Below are 23866 nucleotides of genomic sequence, written 5' to 3' on the forward strand. Positions count from 1 at the left end.
AGGAATAAAATGGTTATTTAACCTGTTAAGCCCTGAGCCTGTTTCTCAGGTCTCAGGCTCGAAAATGACATTCCCAGAACAAATGACTATATCTTCACTTCTAAAAGGGGTAAATGAATAATCTTTTTTCTCAAAGCAATGATAAACTTGTGAGTTGGATGTAGAAAAGTCAGAATCCATATAGAATTTTTTTATTTTAAAGTAAATTCAGATTGAACATAGTAAAAAAATGTAAATAATAGTGTCCGTCCCAAACAAAAACATTACTTATAGTGAAAACCACGCTTGAATGATGGGATAGTAGACTAAAAGCTTTAGGAATCCAAAGTACAACATATAATAAGTACCCTGTATCAAGATTGATGCAAAACAAGTGACATTTGACCTTTTTAAGAGAGATTTAGAAAAATAAAACCACTTCTGGGATCATTTGGGTGCATTTTCCATATCTATGGCCCCCCTCGGTCGATTTTGATGATTGACACCCCTTTTGAACCGTTAGAGCCAATAGAATCGAGGGGAAGTTCCTAAAATCCATCTAAACATTACCCATTGGTGAATGAGTGATGTGTAGCCAGAATGCCCAAAACCGGAAGCTGGGTTGTAGCTCTCATAGTGCTAATAACAGCTAATATGAAATCTCAGTTTTTGACAAAAATGGAATGATGGATTATCAGTAATCATTTCAAAGTGACAGACACATTGGATTAACCTATGGATTAACCTTCAGCAGCGTTTTTATCGTTTTAATGCCATTGAACACAACTTTTGATCAGAACAACAGCTAAGGTAAGACTATGTCCCGTTTTTGCTCTGTAAAGCTACGTTGTGTGATGTCTGGGTTTGCTTCCCCTACCGCGAGTTTCGATCGCTCAGTGATGATACTTATACCCCTAGAATCTGTGGAATTGTTTGTGCACATCCGATAAGTAATAAAGTATTTCTACCGTGAGTTCTGTGCTAAGTGCGTTAGCATTTTCTCGCTCAGGGCTCATTTAGACGCTTATTGTGAGACTTGTGTTTTGTTTCGGTAAAAATGGTTCATATCGTCAGTTAGCTGAGTTTCTTCCCGTTAAGTGGGTATGACACATTAATAGGTTATTAAATGTTAAGAAGCCCTGAGACACAGTTTCGTGAAAAAAAACAGGTTAAAGGTTTTGTCTTTGTTTTATGCTTTATTAATTATCCATTCTTTCCATGACAGCTTTTTTATTCCTGCTGTACCCATTTTCTAAAAACAATACCAAAATGAAAACAAATGTTATGAAATCAGTTCATGGATACACAAACATGTTGTGTTCTAACATCTTCAACTTACCGTTGAAGGGAATTTGTTTCTGACAAGGTAACAAAGCCAAAGGCCAAAGTGAATTGCATGTTATAGGAAACAGCTGCTGCTACAAAAGCACAAAGACTGCAAGGAAAGTAAGGCCTTGAGATTATTCAAAACAACCTGGAACAAAAAATGGGTGATAAATATCTCAACTCTAACTTACTTCAGATAGAAAATTAATGATGAAGGTGTTATCAAAAGAGCAGATTTATACTGAAAACAAATTGAACTCATCCTCACTCATCGCTTATTTCAAAGATACCAAGCACAATATATTGAACAGCATACATGACTATGCAAAAAGAGAATGTAAAACTAAAGTACTAAAACTGATGCACAACCATATGTTCTCGTAAATGCAAGAAGATAACAGCTGCTCCTCGCTTTTATGAGTTTAACAAGTTGTTTCAAACTTGCGAATTAAAGGCTACAATTCCTCTAAAGCTGCAGACTGCTGAGCATCCTCTTCGAAAATATGAAAATATGTAGTTTACCATAATAACTGAAAGTTTATCAGCTTTAGTTTCAAAATGTAGACCTACATGTAATTGAAGCTTTCATACAACTACATATCTACCCAAGGGTGTAACTTTGGTTTGAGAAGTGGGGGGGACACAAAACAGGGGGTCCTCCGCAATGAAACATTTTCTCAATTTAATTCCATTTCCTGCCTTTCTACAAATATATTAGGGACTATAGTGTTAACAAATCCAAGAAAAATGTGTAGTGTATATAATGAGTGTGCACACTTATCTAGTATCCTATCCATGTGAACCTGTTTTATTTGAGATGACCTTACCTCCTGTTGGGGGGTCCGGGGGCATGCACCCCCGGGAAGATTTTTGTCTTTAAATTGAAGCTAAAGCATCAATCTAGTGCACTTTGAGGGCCACATGAAGAGATGTATGGATACAGCTCTCAACAATCAAATGAAACAGAACTGTATATATTTCAATAATCAAAAAGCCATTAGAATATGCTCACAAGCAATAACACATCATTGATAAACTCCTCTCTATATCTTTATCTTACCTAGTCTGCATTCTTTCTTTTTATTTATGCATATTTGACTAATCACTCCCCTTTCAAACTGTGTTTTTTATTTTTGTACTGACCTATAGTACACATTGGAAGGATTTCTTAATTTATTTTATATACAACTAATATTACATATGGAAATATTAGTTTACAAAGATGACCAAACCGTTTGAGAGCCACTGAGATAATTTAGACTACAGTTTACAACCTAATCCCTCAGAGTCCTTTACCTCACTGAGCTGACGTTATCTCTCTCAGTCCCCCAGGAGAGAGCTCTCCCTCTCCTTACTGTTGAGACAGCTTCTAATCTCCGTTAGCTCCGAGCTAGCACCAGATGCTAACAACAACCCCCGTAACTCTCTCTGTCTCTCTCTCTCTATTTATCTCTCTCTCTCTATCTTAGTCTCTCTCTCTCTGTCTCTCTCTCTCTCTCTCTCTCTCTCTCTCTCTCTCTCTCTCAGTCTCTCAAAGTCCGACAGGAGAGAGCTCTCCCTCTCCTTATTGTTGAAACAGCTTCTAATCTCCGTTAGCTCCGAGCTAGCACCAGATGCTAACAACAACCCACGTAACTCTCTCAGTCTCTCTCTCTGTCCCTCTGTCTCTCTCTCTCTATTTCTCTCTCTCTCTCTCAGTCTCTCAAAGTCCGACAGGAAAGAGCTCTCCCTCTCCTTATTGTTGAAACAGCTACTAATCTCTGTTAGCTCTGAGCTAGCACCAAATGCTAACAACAACCCCCGTAACTCTCTATGTCTCTCTCTCTCTGTCTCTCTCTCTTTCTATCTCTCTCTCACAAAATGCGCTCGTGCCACACACAGACGCTCCTCCGTGACGAGGACCGCTTGCGTAAAAAATAAACACATTTGAAAAGTGGGGGGGGACACAAACGGGATTTAGAAAAGTGGGGGGGACATGTCCCCCCTGTCCCCAGTGGAAATTACGCCCATGTATCTACCTACCCTATGCTCCTTCCTTCCTTCCTACCGACCGACCGACCGACCGACCGACCGACCGACCGACCGACCGACCGACCGACCGACCGACCGACCTACCGACCATACACACCCTTTCTGTTTACTTATGTCTTTCCCTCCCTCTCTCCCTCCCTCCCTCCATCCATCCATCCATCCATCCCTCTTTCTTCCTCTCCATCCAGATGCCTCTGAGTACTTTACAACCTGGCCTCTAAGATGTACGCAGGGACAATTGAACATTTTGTCGCTGCGCTGTGGAGCAGATGGAGAATTCATGGCAGAGTTGGAAGGGCCAACTTAGCATAAGACAGCAATTTGCCTCCCGTCTGTCTGGCTGAGAGCGAGGAGGGTACACCTATCTGAATGCACAATGCTGTGAAAAGCAGACCAAAAGCAGGAAAATCCTTGAACATGTCTCCACTGCTGGATATACACTTTTTCTTTCTTAAAGTCAATTTCTGCCACTCTGTCTTTCTTGGTTCTCGAGTCTGCTCTCTGGGGTTTTATTTGTTTTCCTCTCTGGGATGTTTTCTCTTGCAGTCAATCCCAGCAGGCTCCAGGTATAACCTGAGCTGAATTTCTAGTACATTTACTCAAGTATACTTTATCTGAGTATTGTTGTGTTACTCCACTACATTTTGGAAGCCAGTGTTGTATTGGTTATTCTATTACATTTATTTGAGAGCTTTAGTTACTTTATAGATTCAGAATATTAGCTTTTATAAAATGTAAACTAACAAAAACAACATGGACATATAAAAAGACATTAGAATATCCAGCAGTATACAAACTAATGCAAATGAGCTCTACCTTTACAACTTTTGATCAACACAATAATGCATGATAATTATGATTCTGGAATGGGCTACTACACATGGCGAGTACATTTTAACTATATTTTGATGCCAATACTTTTGTACTTTTATTAATAGAGGCACTATTATGCTTTTGGGATTCTCCCTTTCCTGTAGTGTGTTATATAGGTTTTTGTTCATGCCTGCCTGAATCACCTCCATTGGACTCCTTTGTTTACTTCCGTACATAGTGACATCACTAGGTAACACTTGCGCATCTATTGGCTAGCGATCCAACACATTGTACGTGATAGGCTTAGGGAAGATACCCCTTTGTTTGGTTGATCCATCACAACAGAGCTGGCCAGCCAACCAATCAGAGCAGACTGGGCTCTGGTTTCAGACAGAGGGGTGCTGCAGCACTTATCTTGTGACAGAGTGTTTTTAAAAATTAGTATTGCTACTTTTCCTTAAAAAAATAATGTTATTTCCACCTCTAGTATTGTGCTCTGTCACATCAAAGACATATATACACCCACGAGTAGATTGTTTCTGTTTTACAGTCTGACTCAATCTGTTGCAAATTCAGTGAGCAAACGGAGTCACCAAGCAGCAAGCAGCCAGCACTCGGTGATGACGGGAAACGATTGGTTGTAAAGAACAGTGTGTGTTTGTGTGTGAGGTAGAAGATAATTCAGATCTCTTTCCTTCAACGTTTCAATGTTGCAGTTCAGTCACGCACACTCCCATCACACACACACACATACACAGATAGGAATCCACATGTTGCATCAGCATTGCACAGCGCCAGAGTCAGTTACAACACAACTCTGTACACCAATTATAATCCACCTCAGGACTAATGGTTATGGGAATTGCAGTTGACATATAATACAAGTGTATGGATGACAAGGGGTAGGTTTGATGCTGCTGAGAGAGATAGAACATAAACACGAGCAGGGTATACCAACACTGCAGATGGAGCAGTCTCACTTATTAATGCATGCTTTCTGCTGCACTTTTGCCACAATGTGAAAAAAGGCATCATATGGATTAAATATGATGATATATATGTATATTCACCTTCAGCCTGTAGAAACATACAACTAAAGAAATGCTCTGGCTAAGAAATATCAGTGCTTCAGTCACATTACTCATGTCTGTCTTAGTATAGCTCATAAATGATTACATGATCTTTTAAAGGACATGGATGCCAATATTATCATTGATATTTGAGAAACTATATTATTACTTGAATTGCTATGTTCTCAGCCAATCGTGATAGCTTTCTGACTTTAACAAGATTATATTACTGCCATGGCATTATGGAAAAATACAGAATTGAGTGAATGTTCAATCAGAACATCTGCAATTGTTTTTGTTCAGGATACTATTCTGAAGTCATATCAACATGGTACAGAATATAAGTATGTTTTAAGGCATTGCTGTACAAACTGACGGCAGTTTTAAACAATTATTTAATGGAGATGGGACAATGTACCTATGTGCCTATTTGTGATAAGCTTTTTATTGTATTTTCTTAATAGTTGCAATGTACGTTTCTGAAGGACTGAAGCAGAGCAGATGAACGAAGTGGGACTAGCACCGCACAGAAGAAGAGTGGTATAAAAGCCGGGCTGTGTTTGTTTCACATTCAAATCAATCTGTTCTGGTCAAAAATGTTAAGGGTTGTATTGAGTCAAAATATAATGTATTTACACAACTTTCTTATTTGTAATGGTTATCGCCCATTTAACACTTTTGGAGAGCTTACAGGCTGCTGACGGGGGAACAAGCTCCAACAAATTCCACTTTCTGATTGACTGATAATACTGATTGAACTGAAAGTGTCTCAATCTCAGAGTGTCAAAGTAGAACCAATGCATTTAACTTGTAATGGGTTTAGTCTATTGAGTGTGTTAAAGAGTGAGTTACAGTAGCTACTCTCAATGGCTTAGGTCTAAAGTGCTGAATGAGAATGGACAAGGTGAAAAAGATAAGTGGTGTATGTTACTTACAGAGTAAGTTCTATCCAGGACTATTACCAAATAGTGAGTGTAGAAAACTAAACACAATGAATGCAATCATATCATATGTCTTAATTTGTGAAATCATTGTTATAAAAAGTATCTGTACGGTTCTTAGCATTTCAATGAAATGCCATTTTATTGCGGCCAGAGATTGTTTTGCTTGCATCTGCATTGAGGTAAGCGACCGTGGTTCATATAAATACAATCTATAATTATTCAATATAGGGTTTCACTATTGTCTGCAGTTGTGCATACTTCTTTGTGCTGGGCCTTCAACCTCAATTTTCCTCAGGACAATACGTGTTATTGTATCCATGTGAAGTCATCTCATATTATTGACAAAGAACTGTGACAGCAGTTTACGAGTATTCTTGCTGTTGACTGATTCCGTGTTGTGTTCATATTGTTTAAGTCAACATTATGATTGTTGTATTGAATGACATTCATATTCTGCTGACACATACTGCATCTGCATTGCACAATACAATCCAGTTGTTTGCTTCTCTGTTTTAATAACATGTGGAGGCTAAGATTGTCCACTTGTTTTATTTTCATAAGGTCTTGTGGTCTTAAAATGTATTTCAGGAATTGGTGAATTGCAATGTTGGTGTCACATCTGTCAAAGGTTTGATAGCTTATTTTAGAATGTGACCCATTTATGTATTAAAATGCCTTACAGTACAGTATGGCGATGAAGGTCAAATGTTTAAATATCATCCTGATGAATATTGAGAGGAATAAACATGAAGCGTATTTTCTTTAAGATGTCAGGCCAATCCTTTCTAATACACACAACGAAAGAAAACAGTTGATTTTGGTTCAGTGTATTTTTTGTTGTATGAATGAGTTCAGTTAAGGACAAAACCCAGCATTTGGGGTCAATCCACTATATAAACAATACACATTGAATATGTGCCCTCACAAATTAGTGAAAATTACACATAAACAGTTCCAATAAGTGTTTAAGGGGGGAATTATCCATATTACTTAACTTTTGGTGCCTCTCGAGATTTGGCTTCCACCAAACCTCCAATGGATGAAACAAGTCATTTGAAATGTCCATCAAGGAATATAATGTGAAGGTGCAGTGTGTCAACAAGGACACATTTTTGTTTAAATCAACCCCCTGAAAGTGGGTATTAGAGTAACATTGATGGCCTTTCAAAATGTCACATTATTACGTGTACGCATGTGTATCTCAAACAATTTTAAATTAATTCTAATGACAAACACCATATGTTTAAGGCTATGGTATATTAGTGAGGAAAAACTAAGACAGAGAAGTAAAAGCACATCACTCATAGGCATGTTGGGTATGTGTGTCTGTGTGTGAAGGGGTGTAACCATTAATGCTATTTACAGGGAATCACCATCAGCCGTTGTTTTGACATCCGCCATATGTTTCTGTTTTTACAAATCACTCATGGATTATCAAACATGCAAGAATGAAACCATGCTTACAGTAAATGGCTTGTGTATAGTCATTTAAGTCTCTCCCAGAGATAAAAAGGATCCAAAGACAATTTAAGATCATAGTCTCATGTTTTCTTGTTGATTGATTTGCAGTATTTCCCTTTTATGAGAAGTATACAATGCTTAATGTCGTCATATTCAGGCTAATAACTAAGCATGACACAGCATGGTTTCACACTGTGTGTGTTTGTGCTTGTGTATGTGTGTATGCAAGGCAGAGAGAGAAGAGGTTCAAACACAGCCAGCGACACTTGAAGCGAAGCAGACATGCAAACAAATGCAGTAAGATGGTGATGAGAAGGAGAAACAAAGAAAAAGAGGCAAAAACTGATCAAATTCAAGAATCAAAGGGAGGGGGGTAAGGAGGGGGACAACCAATATGAAACCGGGTTTTGTTCGTGTTCATGGTTGTACTGTGATGAAGAATATAACATAGGGAAGAAAATATTCTGCCTATGAAGCAATAATCACCTTCGCTTGGGATGACTAGAATGTACGGCGTTGTTATTTGTCCCCTACCTATTACCACTAAGGCCAAGGGCCGCACGTCCCCGCCAGACAGCATGAGAGAGAGAGGGAGGGAGAGAAAACAAACAACAGAAAAAGAAAAAGAAAAGAAAGAAGAAAAAGTCTAAGAAAAAAGGACGTATAGCTTTTCTTTATCCATTTCATCAAGGTTTAGCTCTTTTCAATTGCACAATCTGTCTTAGAGGAGAAAGAAATTGCAGTGGTGAGAGACAGCACTAGAACATTAGAATCAATTACAACTAGCACTCAAGATGTGAAGTGGGATATGATTGTTGCCAGGACATAAACGTCACTAGCTTCTTGACTGGCCCATTACCTAATAAATGTGTTGGTGGTGAAAATGTGAAGTCAGTGAAGGCAGATGTGGTGTAGGGGGGTTATCATTTGAGTGTGTTGAGTGTGTCAGCCTGGCTTGACGGGTTAATCAAAATAAAGGTAGGAGGGAATAAATGAGGTGATGGTTGAAAGAATACAAATGTGAACTTTGTGGCTTGGCAAAGTGGGAGTAAAGACACAATCTGGCCTTCTGGATTCAGTTGCAAAAGTTCAGATGACCCAGGGACTAAATCTGATCAGTGGAAATCAGATCAAAAAAGGTTAAAGTAGCTTTAGCAAATATCATATATTGAGGCAATGATGTGGCTTCATTTAGCTGTACATGGCTTGAATGGTGACAGGGTTGTAGTCAACCATTAGCCATAAAAGAAAAGGTCAATATAAAATCTTTATATTCTACTATTGTTTCTCAGATGCAGAGTCTAGAAGTCATCTCAATGATTGAATTCAACATCAGTTGGTTAAGCTAGGTAGACAGTAAGGAATTGCAAATAATCAGTAATACATGATCAAGTCTATACTGCTATACCAAACTATGGCGTTGCAACAGTTAAGTTCCTAGAGTCATGTTCTTAATGAGGAAATCTCTGTGTGTGTTAACACATTTTTATAATGAGCAATTAAGGAAACATTTGAACTTTCGATACATGTATGGTTGGGCCTGTTTTATTGTGCGTTTTGATTTGGCAAAGCAGCGTCAAATAGAAGTTTGTTGCTTTGGTTACCCACAATTTAATGAGTATGTACTGATTTAAAACAGTGGTTGAAATGTTGTCGGATCAATTGACACCACCCATTTGAATGTACAGTACATCTAATGCTTTTTATGTTTTTGTAAAGCCCTTTGAATTGGCTTGTGTTGAAATGTGCTGTAAAAGTAGACTACCCTTGCCTTACTGTAGCCTTGGTACTGGTATAAACAGATGGTAGCACATCATTATCATCTTAGCAGCCCAGAGACTTACATAGCGTAATATAAGCTAACATGGCTTAGGCTACTTGAAAATGAAAGTTCAATCTAGATAAAATGTGAACGTTTTTTGTTTTAAGTAAGTAGCAATAGGGCAGGACATGATATCAAATGTTATCTCCCTATTCTTTTTTCTGTTAACCTAAAAGGTTTCTAACCTGGCCAAAAGCATGTGGTTTGGCTCTTACCGTTAATTAAACTTATATTCTCTGCCTCTGAAAGATGCGTATTTGGCTAAACCTTAATTATTCCCAAATTACTGATTTTTTTTTTAACCAAACAGTGCTCAAGCTTATTTTGCTGCTGCATTTGAAAAGTGGTAATTATCAGCTGCTGTAGTGAGTAAGTAGCAGATTTCAGCAATAAATTGGGGATACTAGTCATTTGCAAAAGAAGCCATCTGTATTGCCTCAAAGCGCCTCCCACATATCAAAAACTTACAAAAACTAGATTTCTAGTAGATTTAGAGCTTCAGAAGTTAGCATTTTGTCATATGAAAGACAGCCACAAAGTTAAAAGCATGTCTTTTTCCAAGCACACACACATGCAGACGGACACAAAGCAGGGTCTACACACTGTAGACGTCCACCAACAATACTTTCCACTCAGAAGAACACAGCCTGGTGATTGGATAGAGCAAGAAATAAAGAAGTGATGAGCAATAAAATGCTGGATGCAGATGAGAAATAATAAGTGAGCGAAAGACACAGAACAGAGAAAGAAGATGAGGAAAAATCAAATCAATGTTTGATGCAGATGAAAAAATAAAATAGAAAAAAGAGACGAGGTGAGGAAAATCAATAGCGAGCTGAAAAGCTTTCAAAGCACATTGCCTGGCACACAAATTGGTGTATTTGCCGGAGATGAGCAGCAAATACAGATGGGAGACATGGGGAAAGCAAAACAGAATAGGATGAAATGGGTTCTGGGGCTAACGCTTGAGCCTCCATCCATCGGGTTTAATGAAGGCGGTCAATCGGTATGTAATGGCCCTGATGTTCCACTTTATACACTGATGAGCAACACGGATGCAGGATGAGATCAAAAAAGAGAGAGCAGGATTGATGAAAAAGTGGGATAATGTGCAACAGAGGAGGGCAATGAAGGAGACAGGTTAGGAGAAAAGAGATGGAGAGAGAGAGAATGCAATGCAACGTTATCATGCAGGATCACATGGTAAGGATGTGGAGTAGCCTGGCCTAGAGTCTGTGGGTTTACCTGTGGATATGTGTGTGTGTTTATCTCATCTAATACAACATTCTGACACTAATCCGGGGGTCAATTCGCTATTAGGTTAAATTAGACATATAAGTAATATGATTTTGTCTGTACAATAAGAGCAAGCTGAGTATCAATGGAAGGGTGCTCATACCTTTGTTAGCCAGGCGGACACAGTTGATTTTGGTTTCCTGGAGAGAGAAGAGAAAGACAGACACAGTCTTTAGGCAAATTGTAATCACTCCAAGAAAAGCACACAAACGGATGGTGCACTAATAACATTCCAAAAAGTGGCATACTTTTCACCCTCAAAGACCGCCATATTGGCTTCGAAATGCAAGTTGCATAACCAGCAGGGACAATGGTTGCTTTGGCTAACACAGTACTACACAAATAAAAGTTATACGTGTGTTTTTTTTTCAATATTTAGTAAACGTACCACTACAGGCAAAATAAGCCATCATTAATTATGAGTTAATTCAGCAGTCTGTAATGCTGCTCGTCAGCTAGCTAGCTAACAGCAACGATCATCACTTCCAGTGAGGGCACACCAGCAGGGTGCAATTTGAGAAAACACTATCCAGTCGAAATTTGCACAGTGCATGGCATGGCAGTGAAGTGAAGTATCCAAATTAAGACACAGCATATGACTGTGATTTTGCAAGTTCTCAACAACTTGTTACAACTTTAATTGGGGAGACTTTCGACAGCATAATGGCAGTTTCCTACCAGGAGGCCATTTGTTTTAGTTAATGTCAAGTTTTACCAATCATCGTGCAGGTTATCAAAAATATTGATTGTAGCTAATCCATTATTGTCTAACACAGGGTCTCTTTGCCAGGTAGACCTTCTTCAAAGCTCTTTTGGGGTGCATACAAACAAGCTCTGACGCTTGTCAACATAGTATTTAGTTGACAACTACAATTTGAGAAAATGAATTCACAAAAAAACCACTGTGTATTAACAGGTTAACAAATGTCCTGAATCCATGTACCGTATTTTCCGGACTATAAGTCGCGTTTTTTTTACCTGTCTGGCTGGTCCTGCGGCTTATACTCCAAAAGCGACTTATATGTTGAATGTTGTCTGACTGCGCTCAAACTACGGCCAATAGAATACAATCGTGACAACTGAAAACTGCTGTACCACCGAAGAAGAAAAAAGTCACGGCGACCGGGAGGCTCATGGATGTATAATAAGAACGGGGAGGATGCGTCGCGTAACTTTCCAGGATGTTGTGGGATGAATGGACACAGCATGGGCTTCAGTGACGACCGACACCATCCTGTTGTGATTCAGAGAGGTCTAATCGGAGCTGATTCTGATGGAGAGTCTGAGGACAGCCCGGAGCAGGACATGCTGCTTCATCGACACCGGAGTGGGCGGAAGTGTTTAACAGCGGCACAGAGGATGAAGACTTCAGTGGATAAATGCGACTTATACACTGAAGTGACTTATATATGTCTTTTTTCTCTTAACGACAAATTGTTTGACTTATAGTCCGGAAAATACGGTAATCGTTTCAAATCATATGGGACGGTTAAGATAATGGTCAGAAATAACTTAAAGAATATACAATCTGTGGGTAATGGGGCAAAACATGCTAAACCAATATGGATTAAAGGCTTAGAGTATCCACACGCTAGTCTTTAAAGATGATCAATGAGACCATGGGACCGTGTTATTGGTTTCTTATGTTTTCCTTTTATGCAATACAATGACCAGCTTGATTAGTCTCAAAACACATGTGTACAAAACATTCTTAATATCAAGATCAATAACCTATTGTGTTAGACACTTATTAGATCATTTATCCTGAATACATAGACGCTTATATAGAAAGTATGGACACACAGTTAACACCGTTGTTTAAGTATACATGTACATAGTGTATGTACATGTAAAGTGAATGTAAAATGAACATGCCTTTTGACCTGCAAATCACTAAATCAGGCCAGGTCATAACATATCTCTCTATTAATCCTTCTAGTCCTTTCTGTGCTTCCATTGCCCTCCTCTTTCTGTCCCTCACATTTTTGTGTTGACGACACTTTCAGGTTCCAGTGGTTCCACCGTTTCTGTCATTCTCTTTCTGATGGCCTGTCACCACCTGAAGAGGCGTGTGCTTTCCTTTATTCCAGCTCTTTTCACTCCTTCACTGCTCCTGTCTTTTCCTCTTTTCTTCCTCCATGACGGGCTGTCACCAGTAAGTGTACGTATCTAACGTGCTTGTCAGTCCCAGATTGGCCTCCTTCACATGTTGGGCCATTTGTCTTCATCAAAGATGATTACTGCAGCAGCTGCCGACACTGACGCCTGTCACTTTGGCTTTTGAACTAAATCCCTTCCAAGGGACTGCTAATGTACATTTATTTTCTGCTACATTATGCCATTTAAGATCATATTACATTCAGCTTTGTTTTGTTTTCTGACGAGATGGAAACAAAATTACCTGTTTAAAGAGTTGAAATATTCTACAAGGCCTATTTTAAGTTGTATTTTGATATCAGAAATGACAGTAGAATATTAATATTCTCTTAGGAATTGAGTTAAAAAGCAACAGTGTAACGCTTATACATGATGCTTCTGCACATTACCTTCACTCATACCTATGTGTACATTCAGTGATCAGTGTTTTACCTCATATTGGTGTTATATGAGGTAAAACATACTGTATTTAACATGTGTACTCTAATTGTTGTTCTTATTATACTTGTGTGGATTCTTATCTGTTCTGTCCTGTGTTTCACTCTTATCCTTTTGCCGCTTTAAAACCTGAATTTCCCAACGGGGATCGATAAAGGTCTCTCCTATCTTATCTTATTGCGCCTGCCCTCCCAGTTTAGCAGAGCCTGTTGTTGCGTGTCTGTTGTGTTTGTGTGTTCCCCTCAGGGCCTGTTAGGTGTGGCCTTATCATCGAGCAACTCGGACCACATGGCCAGTCTCCTTGTGGCCTTTAGAGCCGACGGCCAGTCCAGTCTCTCATGGTCTCTCTTCCCTGTGGGAGCGGTGTCTTAGTTGTTTGTTGTTTCAAATAACTAATGTTCTGTTTGTTGTGGTTTTCAGCCTGGTCATGACAAAATTGGTGGCTAGTCCGGCATGTGAAAGACACACAACAACACACCTCACTAAATGACAGCTGTCACATACACACATGAGAGGATAGCCATCAAATCATCTTACAATGCTCAAAACTGATGATGTCAATTGATGAACAATGTCACTGCAATGTGACATCAACCTGCAGTGTCAAATCGTCAGAAAATATTTTGGAGATGCATGGCAAACTGGAGGCAAAGTGAATAAAGTTTATTGTTCAGTGTTTCAAAACTTCTGTGGCTAAATTAGTTTCATTCACTTTGTCATAAAATAGTACAAGTTACCATTTTGTTTCTACAGATGCACCTTTCGTTGTGCTTGCCTGGGTATGTGTGTGTGTGAATGGAGCTGGCTTTAAACTGACGTTAAAGAGCAGGGAAGATGAATGTTAGTGGATGATGGATGGTGTGAGCCTCTAGGCTGGATCTCTCCACAAGACTAAACACACCTGCTTCCACTCCATCTCTGTCTGTCTGTATGAAGGGCTAACTAAATACCTGTCCGTCTGCGTTATCCTTTTCTTTATCTTATTCTCTCTCTGGCTTTAATCATAAATGCATCATTTGATTGTAGGAACCTACTGTTGAATTTCTACCGAATGACTGAAGTCTTTGTTGAGACCCACTGCTTCCACACATTTTGCTGATTCACCAATTAAAAAAGGTCATATGTAAGGATTATGCATGAATTATTACAATATTGCACCTTGATAAAGAGACATACAGTACCATGTTTTGTAAACTACATCAATAGTAGGCTAATAGGCGTGCATATACCTGATGTTCATATTCAGTAATTGACCATATCTAACAGTTTGCTTCTGTGAACACAAACCGACGTACATATGTAATGAAAGAATAACTGGGATATCAAATCCCTTAAGGTCTCAGGAGTAATATTGCCTCACATTTCAACATCTTTGATAGGCCTGTCAGAGATTGCCATTGTAAGTGTAGTGTATATCTTACAAATAGCCACCATGGGTATAAGATCAGTTCCCAGAGCACCAGTGACTTGTGTTTCCTCAAAATTGGCCCTATCGTGGCTATTTACAGTCCATTTAGAGGACTGGCTGCTCAGGGTTTGCACTGTGAAGAGTGCTGCCTCGTCTTCGCGCATGCTAATGGATTACACCTCAAGAGGTTGCGAGAAGCAAAGTTAATAAATGTAAGGCCAATTTATTACCCTGCCTCTACCCAGAGAGGCTGGTAGATGAGAGGGGGGGAGTTGTTTACGGTGGAGACACTGGAGACACAGTGTGTGTGTGTCTCTGTGTGTAGTAGTTAACTTTGTCGAGCCTGACGGGAATACTAAGTGTGTATGGGAGATGCAGCTGCTGTGTGGGTGAGCGGTCTCTCTGCGTCTATCTATCTTCCCATCTTCCCGGCTCTTTGCCTCTATCTTTCTCTCGTATCACCAGGCAGTCAGAGGATCAGTGTTCTGACTGACAGGCAAGATTTCAAACCAATGGTGTATTCTTTCTGACTTCTGGAAATTGTTATTAGCTGCTGCTGTTCCAAAGCAGCGTGAGACAGAAAGGGAATTTTTTGTAGACTCTCAATTCTATCACACTATCGGTCCTTATACTCTATCTATTTGTTTCTCAACAACTTCAGTTCAGCTTACGGCTCTTTCTGGTAACAAAAAGTCTTAACAAATATACACAAATAAAATATCTCTAGTAAACAACTTGTAGTTGTCTTTGTGGTGTTTTAGGGGACAATCCTTTCCGAAACTCTGCCAACATAATGTAAGCCACACAACGTGATGAAAACAAACACACATGTATCGGACACACACTCCCTAAACACACACATCCTTGTCATTGTGGTATTGTGGGAGTACAAGACAAGAATATCTACTTTTGGGACCACCCTTTCTGAGACTGCGCTGACAGTTCAATAGTGTTTTATTTTATTTGTGAGACAGTTTATAGATGTTTTTATCTTCATGGTCAACTTGTATATTTTCAACTTTTTTAATGCTGTTTAATTTCTACTTACAGTATGTGCAATGCCTTGTTTTTGTATGCTGCTGCAACGCAAACATTTCCAAATTGGGATCAATAAAGTACCCTTACAAGTTGTGAGCCTCACCAGCACACACTTCTCAGACACACACTTCTCAAACACATATTCTTGTCTTAGTGGCATTGTTATGGGGTTATATTTGTCTCAATAATATGTGTGAACATACAAATGATGTGTGTGTAAATGTGTGATTTGTAAATGTAAAACACCTTCCACAAATGCATTCAAAAGATTTGCAAACTCACAAAAAAATGTGCAAATGTAAAACGGATCTGAAAATACGCAAACTGTTTTCACAACAACAAAAAAAAGATCTGTGAATACTATAATTAATTTACAAATAAACAAAATCTATTTGTGAGTCTCTCTCTAACATTGACAACTTTCGATCAGGAGTTTGTGAATCCATTTTGAATTTGTCGACAGGAAATGCGATAGTGGATCTCAAATCTCTGCTTGTGCATCGTCTTTTTACACACACGGAGTTTTGAGACAAACTTGTGAAATGCGGAAATGTCGTCACCAGCAGGCCATCACGTGGTTTTCGACGATCCACAAGCAGAGATTTGGTCGACAAATACAAAATGGATTCACAAATGTCTGATCGAAAGTTGTCAATGTTAGAGAGAGACTCACAAATTCCTTTTGTTTACTCGTAAATTAATTATAGTATTCACAGATCTTTTTTTTTTGGTGAAAACATTTTGCGTATTTTCTATTTACATTTGCACATTTCTTTGTGAGTTTGCAAATCTTTTGAATGCATTTGTGGAAGGTGTCTTACATTTACAAATCACACATTTACACACATAATTTTCATGTTCACACAAATATTATTGAGACAAATATAACCCCATACATTGTGGGGGTACCCAACCAGAACATACAAACAGGGGACCACCCTTTCTGAGACTGTGCTAACATGTTATGAGGCCCACAATGTAAGAAAGACAAACTCACACACACAAACAGAGTAAAAGTGCATCACGGATGTTCAAGTCAGCTGAGTGCATATTGATTGACATTGCCTCTCAGTTGGTAAAACCTTCCTTCTACATCCACCTAAATCTGCACTCTGAGGCTGCTGGTGTGTGTGTGTGTGTGTGTCGGGGGGTTTGTGTGTGACTGACGTTGTTTGTCAGAGTACCTTGTTCAACCCCTGAGGCTTTTTACCTGTCAAGAAAGGTGTCTGGCTGCATTTTTCACAGTGCTGTAGGCCATGTTCTTCCCTGGGTGCAACCATTTCCTTTTGTTTTGTGCCATTTATCGCCTCATTTCTCCCAACATTCTTCCTCCTATGCGTTTCTCCTCCAACAATTCCGTCTCTCCTCTCTATTCACTTTTCTCAGCACTTCCTTTTGCACTTTAGTGTCTGTCCTCCCTCCCCATAGCTGCCTCATTGGTCTGTCTCTTATTCTGCTCTTTGTAGAATTCTACCTGAATTTCCCTTGCTGTATTTAACCTGTTTCTTTTTCTTTCTGTGCCTCCAATACATAGGGATCACTATAGCCTCATATAAGGCGGAACGTATGTCGACATTTGAACCTTAAACAGTTGGCTACAGTGATAGTCGATGTTCTTCCACATTACATTGAGAATACCATGAATATATTGTTGGACTTTGTTAAACTGCCAGAAAGTTAAAAGAATACTGTTCTCCACGATAAGACTGGACCTGACTAAAGAACCTTGCCAAACAATCTTTTGTTGTCATTTCATTTGGTGGACTTGGTTCAAACCTTTCTGCAACCATGATAAAGACATTATATCGGAATTCTCCCTTTTGTCCTCACATCCAATTATTCTTCCTTTCTTGTTTTTCACTCTTCAAACCATGTCCTGCATATCTTCCTCATCTCCCACTATTTCTCTTTAGCCTTAGTCCTCCATGATTATATCTTCTTTAATCTCCCTTTCACTCTTTTTAGATTTCTATTCCCCCTCTCTCTATCGTTCCTCATCCCTAAGTCCCTGATCACACTTGCTCTCTTACTTACAGCCCGAGGCCCTCCATTTGTGTATGTGTGTGTGTTTGCCTCTAATGTGTGTGCGTGTGCAGTATGTCTGTGTGTGAGTGACATCACACAACGTCGGGGGAGAAATCAAGATTGCCGTTGGTGAGCAGATTTAATGTGCAGCGCGTCGCCTAATTGGCACGATGATGATAATTGAGAGACTGGCAACAGACTGATGTCACCCCAGAGGGGGGAGAGATAGAGAGACAGAGAGAGTTGGCTAATGAAAAAGCAGGAAGAATGTGGCTGCGTCTCAGGTCGACTATTTTCATTTCCTCGGTCGCTGGTCCTCGGTATCACCGGAAGTTGATTTGTCTGCGCCATCTTGAGTAGCGTCCCATGGCTCTTATTTCTGCCGGAGGACCGAGGAGCGAGGAGCGAGGAGCGAGGAGCGAGGAGCGATAATGGAGGAGTGATAACCGAGGAACCACCAGACCATCCTCCTGTGAAATCCTCAGACACTCGCCCCGCCCCCTTACTGTGTATCGCTCACTGATTGGACGATGCAGCGCATGCACTGATCTGATGCTTCTTGACATGAGAGCAGTTTCCCAGCGGAGTGAAGAAAACACATGAAACTCACGGGACTCACTCCTCAGTTTATACCGTGTTTTGTTTCAATTAATGCATCATTCAGTTACAAATATGTGATATATCTGAACAACAAAGTGGTCAAAAATTATTTTATTTATTTATTGGAAACATTTTCATGATCGCTTTTTTCGTTTTACATTTTCATTTATTGTCATTTCCATTCAGTCAGTCATTAAGTGCTATTTAACATGTTAATTTGCTACATATCCACACAAACAGACAAAGTGTGCAATCCAATGAATGTTAATCTAACTGGGTTTTGATAGATAACATATCTCTTTTTCTTCTCTCAATTATTTTATTTCTATTGTGCACTCTAATCAATATTAATCCAACTATTGTTCGTTTATACATTTTAAGAATGGCGTTTATTTTTTTTGAGAATGAGTTCTTATTTTATTTTATTTATTTGGGTCTACAACAGATGATACAAATGTTTGTGTAAGTAAATGTGTACTAACAGAGGCGGGGGCGGTTTGTGAAAATAACGGGGACAGAGCTGGCTGCTGTCAGACGATCCCATTGCTCTTAAAACTCATTTCCCTGCTTCTCGTGGTTTCCTTGCGTCTCTCCATGCTTCCCTGGTGGGAGGGACTAAACGCAGGGAAACGACGCAAGTGAGGGACGCAAGGAATCCATTTAACCGACCTGAGAAGCAGCCTAAGAAGGAGGGAGAATTGTGAAAGGAGAAAAGAGGACTACCTCTGGAGGGAGCTTTGGGAGTTGAGTCTTTGCAGACCACTAAAAGGCACAAAGACATATAACACACTACAGGAAAGGGAAACCCCCCAAAAGCATAACAGGGTCCACTTTAAGATGAATAAGGAATAAAGGAAGAAAAAATACTAGCCATGATGGAAGTTAAAAGAGATTGCAAATGGAAAGGCCAGTAGGAAATGGTGGACTATATAGAATGAAGGTGAGAGAACAAATAAGTAAAGAATAAAGACTGAAAGAAACATGTGATGTATGGTTGAGGGACAGGACGAGGGAGGGGAAATAGAGCTGGCGTCACGATCTGGCTATGTTTTATTTTGTCCTGTCTAGATCTTTGTTTTCCTGTTTTAGTTTGAAAAGTGTTCACCCCCCTCCCCCGTCTTGCCTGTTGCTTCCTGTCTCTCTGTTCCCTACCTGATCACCTGATTGTGTTCACCTTGTGCCCCTGTGTTTCCTCCTCCCTCCTCACCTGTGTCTTGTTTGTTTCATTAGGCATTTAGGTTCTGCTTTTTCTGTTAGTCTTGGTGAGATTCTTGACGTTGTTGGATAGATTTTTTGTTCGTACAAGTTTGTGTTTTGCCTGGCTTTACTTTGTTTGCCTGGCCTTTTCCATAAATAAAGGAGTTTGATTCAACCAACGGGTTGCTGCATTATGTATACCTCGCCGTCCAGCCGTAACATCTGGAGAAACAAGTTGGCAAAAGACAAAGATAGATGAGTTGAATGAAAACAGTGGATGAGCTGAGGTGGAGGGGCACACAGAGGGAAATGGAGTGGAGGGAGAAAAACAGAAAATGTAGAGGATTTGAGAAAAGGAAGTGAAAGAATGTAGGTGGATTTCCTTTCATATTAGAGAAACGGAGGCAACAGCAGTGAGCAGTGACGAGATGGAGTGTGGGCGGTTTGAGAGAACAATTTCTTCTAAATGTTCTCAAGAGAGAAAGTGACAGAAAATGAAAGAGTAAGAGGGAGGAGAGACGCTGTCCTTGATGGACAGGTGGAGCTAAAAGGAGACCAGCAGGATTATCTAAGACAGGCAGAGAATTGGAAACATACTTGTATCCATGGGATCAAACGACAACAAACCACCGAGTCCTCTAAAATGTTAATGGGTGTCCCTCTGAAACATCAACTGCTTGAGAAAAAATGATAAAATATGACACCTACTTGCACAAACTGACTGACAGTAAATCAATTAAACACATTACAGGACTTTGTGAGAACTGCAAATAACTTCAATTCTTGATTGACAAATGATCACTTCCACATATCGTTACTGTGACAGCATATAATGGAGATATAACATTTAAAAGCAATACATTATTTAAATGATGAATTCTTCTTTGAAGGGCCGTGGCACTGCAGTCCAGAGATGGAGTACTCAAGTGCCGCTTTTCGGGACTCGTGACTCGATTCGGACTCGCGCACTGATTGACGCGACTCGGACTCGGACTCGTGAATTCTCGCGCACGATGACTTGGACTCGGACTTGTGAATTTTTCCCCCCACGATGACTCGGACTCGACTTGTACATTGACGCTCCGACTTGGACTCGGACTCGGACTCGAGCGTGTTTTCTCTGGAGTCTGATGTCCTCTATCCCTGCGTGTGCACCGGCTGCGAGGCGAGTTCACGTACTGGGCCCCGCTATTCCAGTCTAAAGATGTCTAGAGACACACCCCGCATCGTGCTGTATGCTTTCACACATTCTGCTTCCACATTGGAAAAGAGCAGTGCAAAATGCTCGTTATGTGGAAAAAAGATTGAAGAGAAGAAAAGGCTCCATAACACATTACTCTAAGGATCGAGTTCAGACATATAGGCTGTCTTGAACACTATCATCAGAGTAACGTGATCTAATCAATACATAAAGATTCAGCCGATAACACGAAAGCACATGGCTACTTAACATGCAGAATGACGTCATTTTGCATGCTAAGTAGCCATGTGCTTTCTGGGGCTAAATCTTTATTGATATCATTTAAACATTCACTATAATAATTGTAGCGTCCCCGGCTGAATGATGGTCAGACTCTCCAACTGATGGTATCTGTTTATTGCACACCCTTGCTTTTATACAATCATTACCAACGTAAGAGCTTGTGCCCTTATCAGCCAGGTGCTAAAAACCCAATGCAACTATTTAGTATATGTTAATTTATTCGTCATCTATCCGTCATTATACATGTGTGTTTACACTGCTCCGTTGTCCATTGACTTCCGGTAAAAGTTCCGATCTTATTACTATCAAAATAAAAGTGCAACACGAAAACTTTACCATAAGAAAATATTGGCATACAAATATAATCACTTCTCTAAAAGGTAACTCATTTTAAATATAGTTAGACATATTATATGTCATTTACAATAATAATAATAATATTAATATTAGTAATAAGCTTTATATTTGTTTAGTACTATTACAAGAATTGTAGCCAAACTGGCTTCACAGCAGTTCAATAGACAGATTAGTATAACATGACAGGATAAAAGCAATGTAGAGGAGCAGCTACATTTCAACACATATATCCACAAAGATTAATACATGAAGACTTGTGACTCGGACTTGACTTGGACTCTTCTTAGGTGACTTGGACTCGGACTCAGACTCGAACACAGGTAATGATGACTCGGACTCGACTCGGACACTCCTTGGGTGACTCGGACTTGGACTCGACTCCGACTCTCCCTAGGTGACTCGGACTTGGACTCGGACTCGAAGAGTGGTGACTCGAGAGTGACTTGGAGTCGTGAATTGGTGACTTGACTACAACACTGCTGCAGTCTATTCAGAGTCAAATGGCCATGTTGGATTCACTGGCCAATTTTTTTTCTCTAAAGCCATTGCATCTTCTTCAAACTACAAAAAGGACTAACGTGCAGCCTAGGACAAAGGATAAATGTCCCTCAACCATAGCGTTTGGATTCAATCTGTTTTCTATCAACACAGATTCACACTGCTGTTGAGTCCTTGAGGAAGGCACTGAAAGTCCACCCGCTGGAAGCTGTTGTGTACCTGACCCGGACCATTGATTTCCCTGTCAAGTGAGCATGAAAAGACACAACTACAGTAGGAGGATTAGAACAACTCTTTTTAGAGAAATGACAGTGGAAGTCTTTTGTTCAAACACCTCTTTTAGTATGGCTAATAAGGAAGAAGCACTGCAAGAAGGTTGGGTGTACAAAGACTCTAATGTAAATTGACTGCATACATAAAGTGCTTTTCCAGTCTTTGTGACCTCTCAAAGCACTTTTTTGAATACAACATTACCCATTTCACACACATTCATACAAATGTGGGGCCCTATTATGCAAATGTTCAGGTTCCTATTTGTGTTTAGTGCCTCTCCTGTGACATGTCTCCATGCTTTAATGTTCAAAAAGCTCTTTATTTTTCTCATACTGCCTGTGCTGCAGCACCTCTTTTCATCCTCTGTCTGAAACCAGAGCCCAGTCTGCTCTGATTGGTTAGCTGGCCGGCTCTGTTGTGATTGGTCCACCGCTTAAAGATGTGTCAGAAACATCCTGCTCCTTAGCCTATCACTTACAATGTGTTGGAGTGCTAGCCAACAGAAGTGTTACAAAGTGATGTCATTATGTTACTGAAGCAAACAATCAAGGCGTTTCAGGCAGGGGGGGGGAGTGCGTGGGAGAGAAACTCCCTCTGGATGCAACACAGGGATTTGAGCCTTTGCAGACCATTGACATGCACAAAAAACCTATATAACACACTACAGGAAAGGGAAAAGCCCAAAAGCAAAATAGGGCCTCTTTAACACTAACACACCCTAGGCCAGGGGTCGGCAATTAAGTTTGGCCTTGGGCCAATTTTTTTCTGAGCCACTAGATGGCGGGCCGGAACATAATCACAGGCTTATTTAAGGGGGGGGGGGGGCGTTGCGGTGCCGTTCTGTGATTCTACAGATGGCCAGTCCGCCCCTGCTCACAAGCTTATTCGGATCCAAAGCTTTAGTGCGTTTTGAATCAATGCTGAGTACAGCCAAACTTGACAGTCTCTTCTCTGTCATTGTAGACCGAATGCTTCTCGTTTTGCGGCGACCCGTTCAAATGACAATCACATTTCCATGCTCGCGCCAGGGCCGGGGGATGGGGTTACAAGGTTTGCGTCTTGTGCTGCATTCACTTGCACTCGGACATTAGGGGTTTTCTCTCATAAATGTCCGATGAGCCACAACTTTTCTTTCAAAACAAAGCTGCCAACTGGGGTGGCAGCATATGCACCACCACCCCTCGCCCTCCATGATCAAGCGGCTTCTCCGATTTTGTTGTCAACGTTGTGATTGAACTTTGTTACTGTTCACATATAAGTAAACATTACGTTTGAATGATTTAGTGAGCTGGTGTTATTTTTTTCAAACCACAAACCGCATATTGGCTATTTCAGCACCACGCGCTGTCCACCTACTTATTGATCCACTATCAGCGTCAGTGCACCCCGCTGCCAGATTGTGCCTGTGCTGTGTGTCATTCGCTCTCAACATGGATTAAAGTACAATAAGCATTCTTCAGGTGTAGGTAGATGATCTATTCGGGCATTATAGCCTATACAGTATGTGCGACTGTCGGTCTGATATTAAAAAAAAAAAATCTCAAAATAATCTTTTCTTTTTATTCTCAAAATAATTTTCCGGGCCAAATATTATTGCTGGCGGGCCGCCTATTGCCGACCCATGCCCTAGGCCATGCCATTGGGAGGAAT

The 23866-nt window shown here is 40.1% G+C and overlaps 1 protein-coding gene across 1 annotated transcript in view; it reads right to left on the reverse strand.

Annotated features, from left to right (window-relative positions):
• The window catches only part of ptprt (protein tyrosine phosphatase receptor type T), a 350127-nt gene that overhangs the window by 123461 nt on the left and 202800 nt on the right, over positions 1-23866 (reverse strand). Inside the window, exons 15-16 of the mRNA XM_034149943.1 lie at positions 10846-10882; positions 8111-8167 (exon numbers count right to left, since the gene is read on the reverse strand). Coding sequence (XP_034005834.1) covers positions 8111-8167; positions 10846-10882 — 94 coding nt within the window. The remainder of the gene's footprint in view (positions 1-8110; positions 8168-10845; positions 10883-23866) is intronic.

Source organism: Trematomus bernacchii, unplaced genomic scaffold (assembly GCF_902827165.1).
Source record: "Trematomus bernacchii unplaced genomic scaffold, fTreBer1.1, whole genome shotgun sequence".
NCBI classification, from domain to species: Eukaryota; Metazoa; Chordata; class Actinopteri; order Perciformes; family Nototheniidae; genus Trematomus; species Trematomus bernacchii.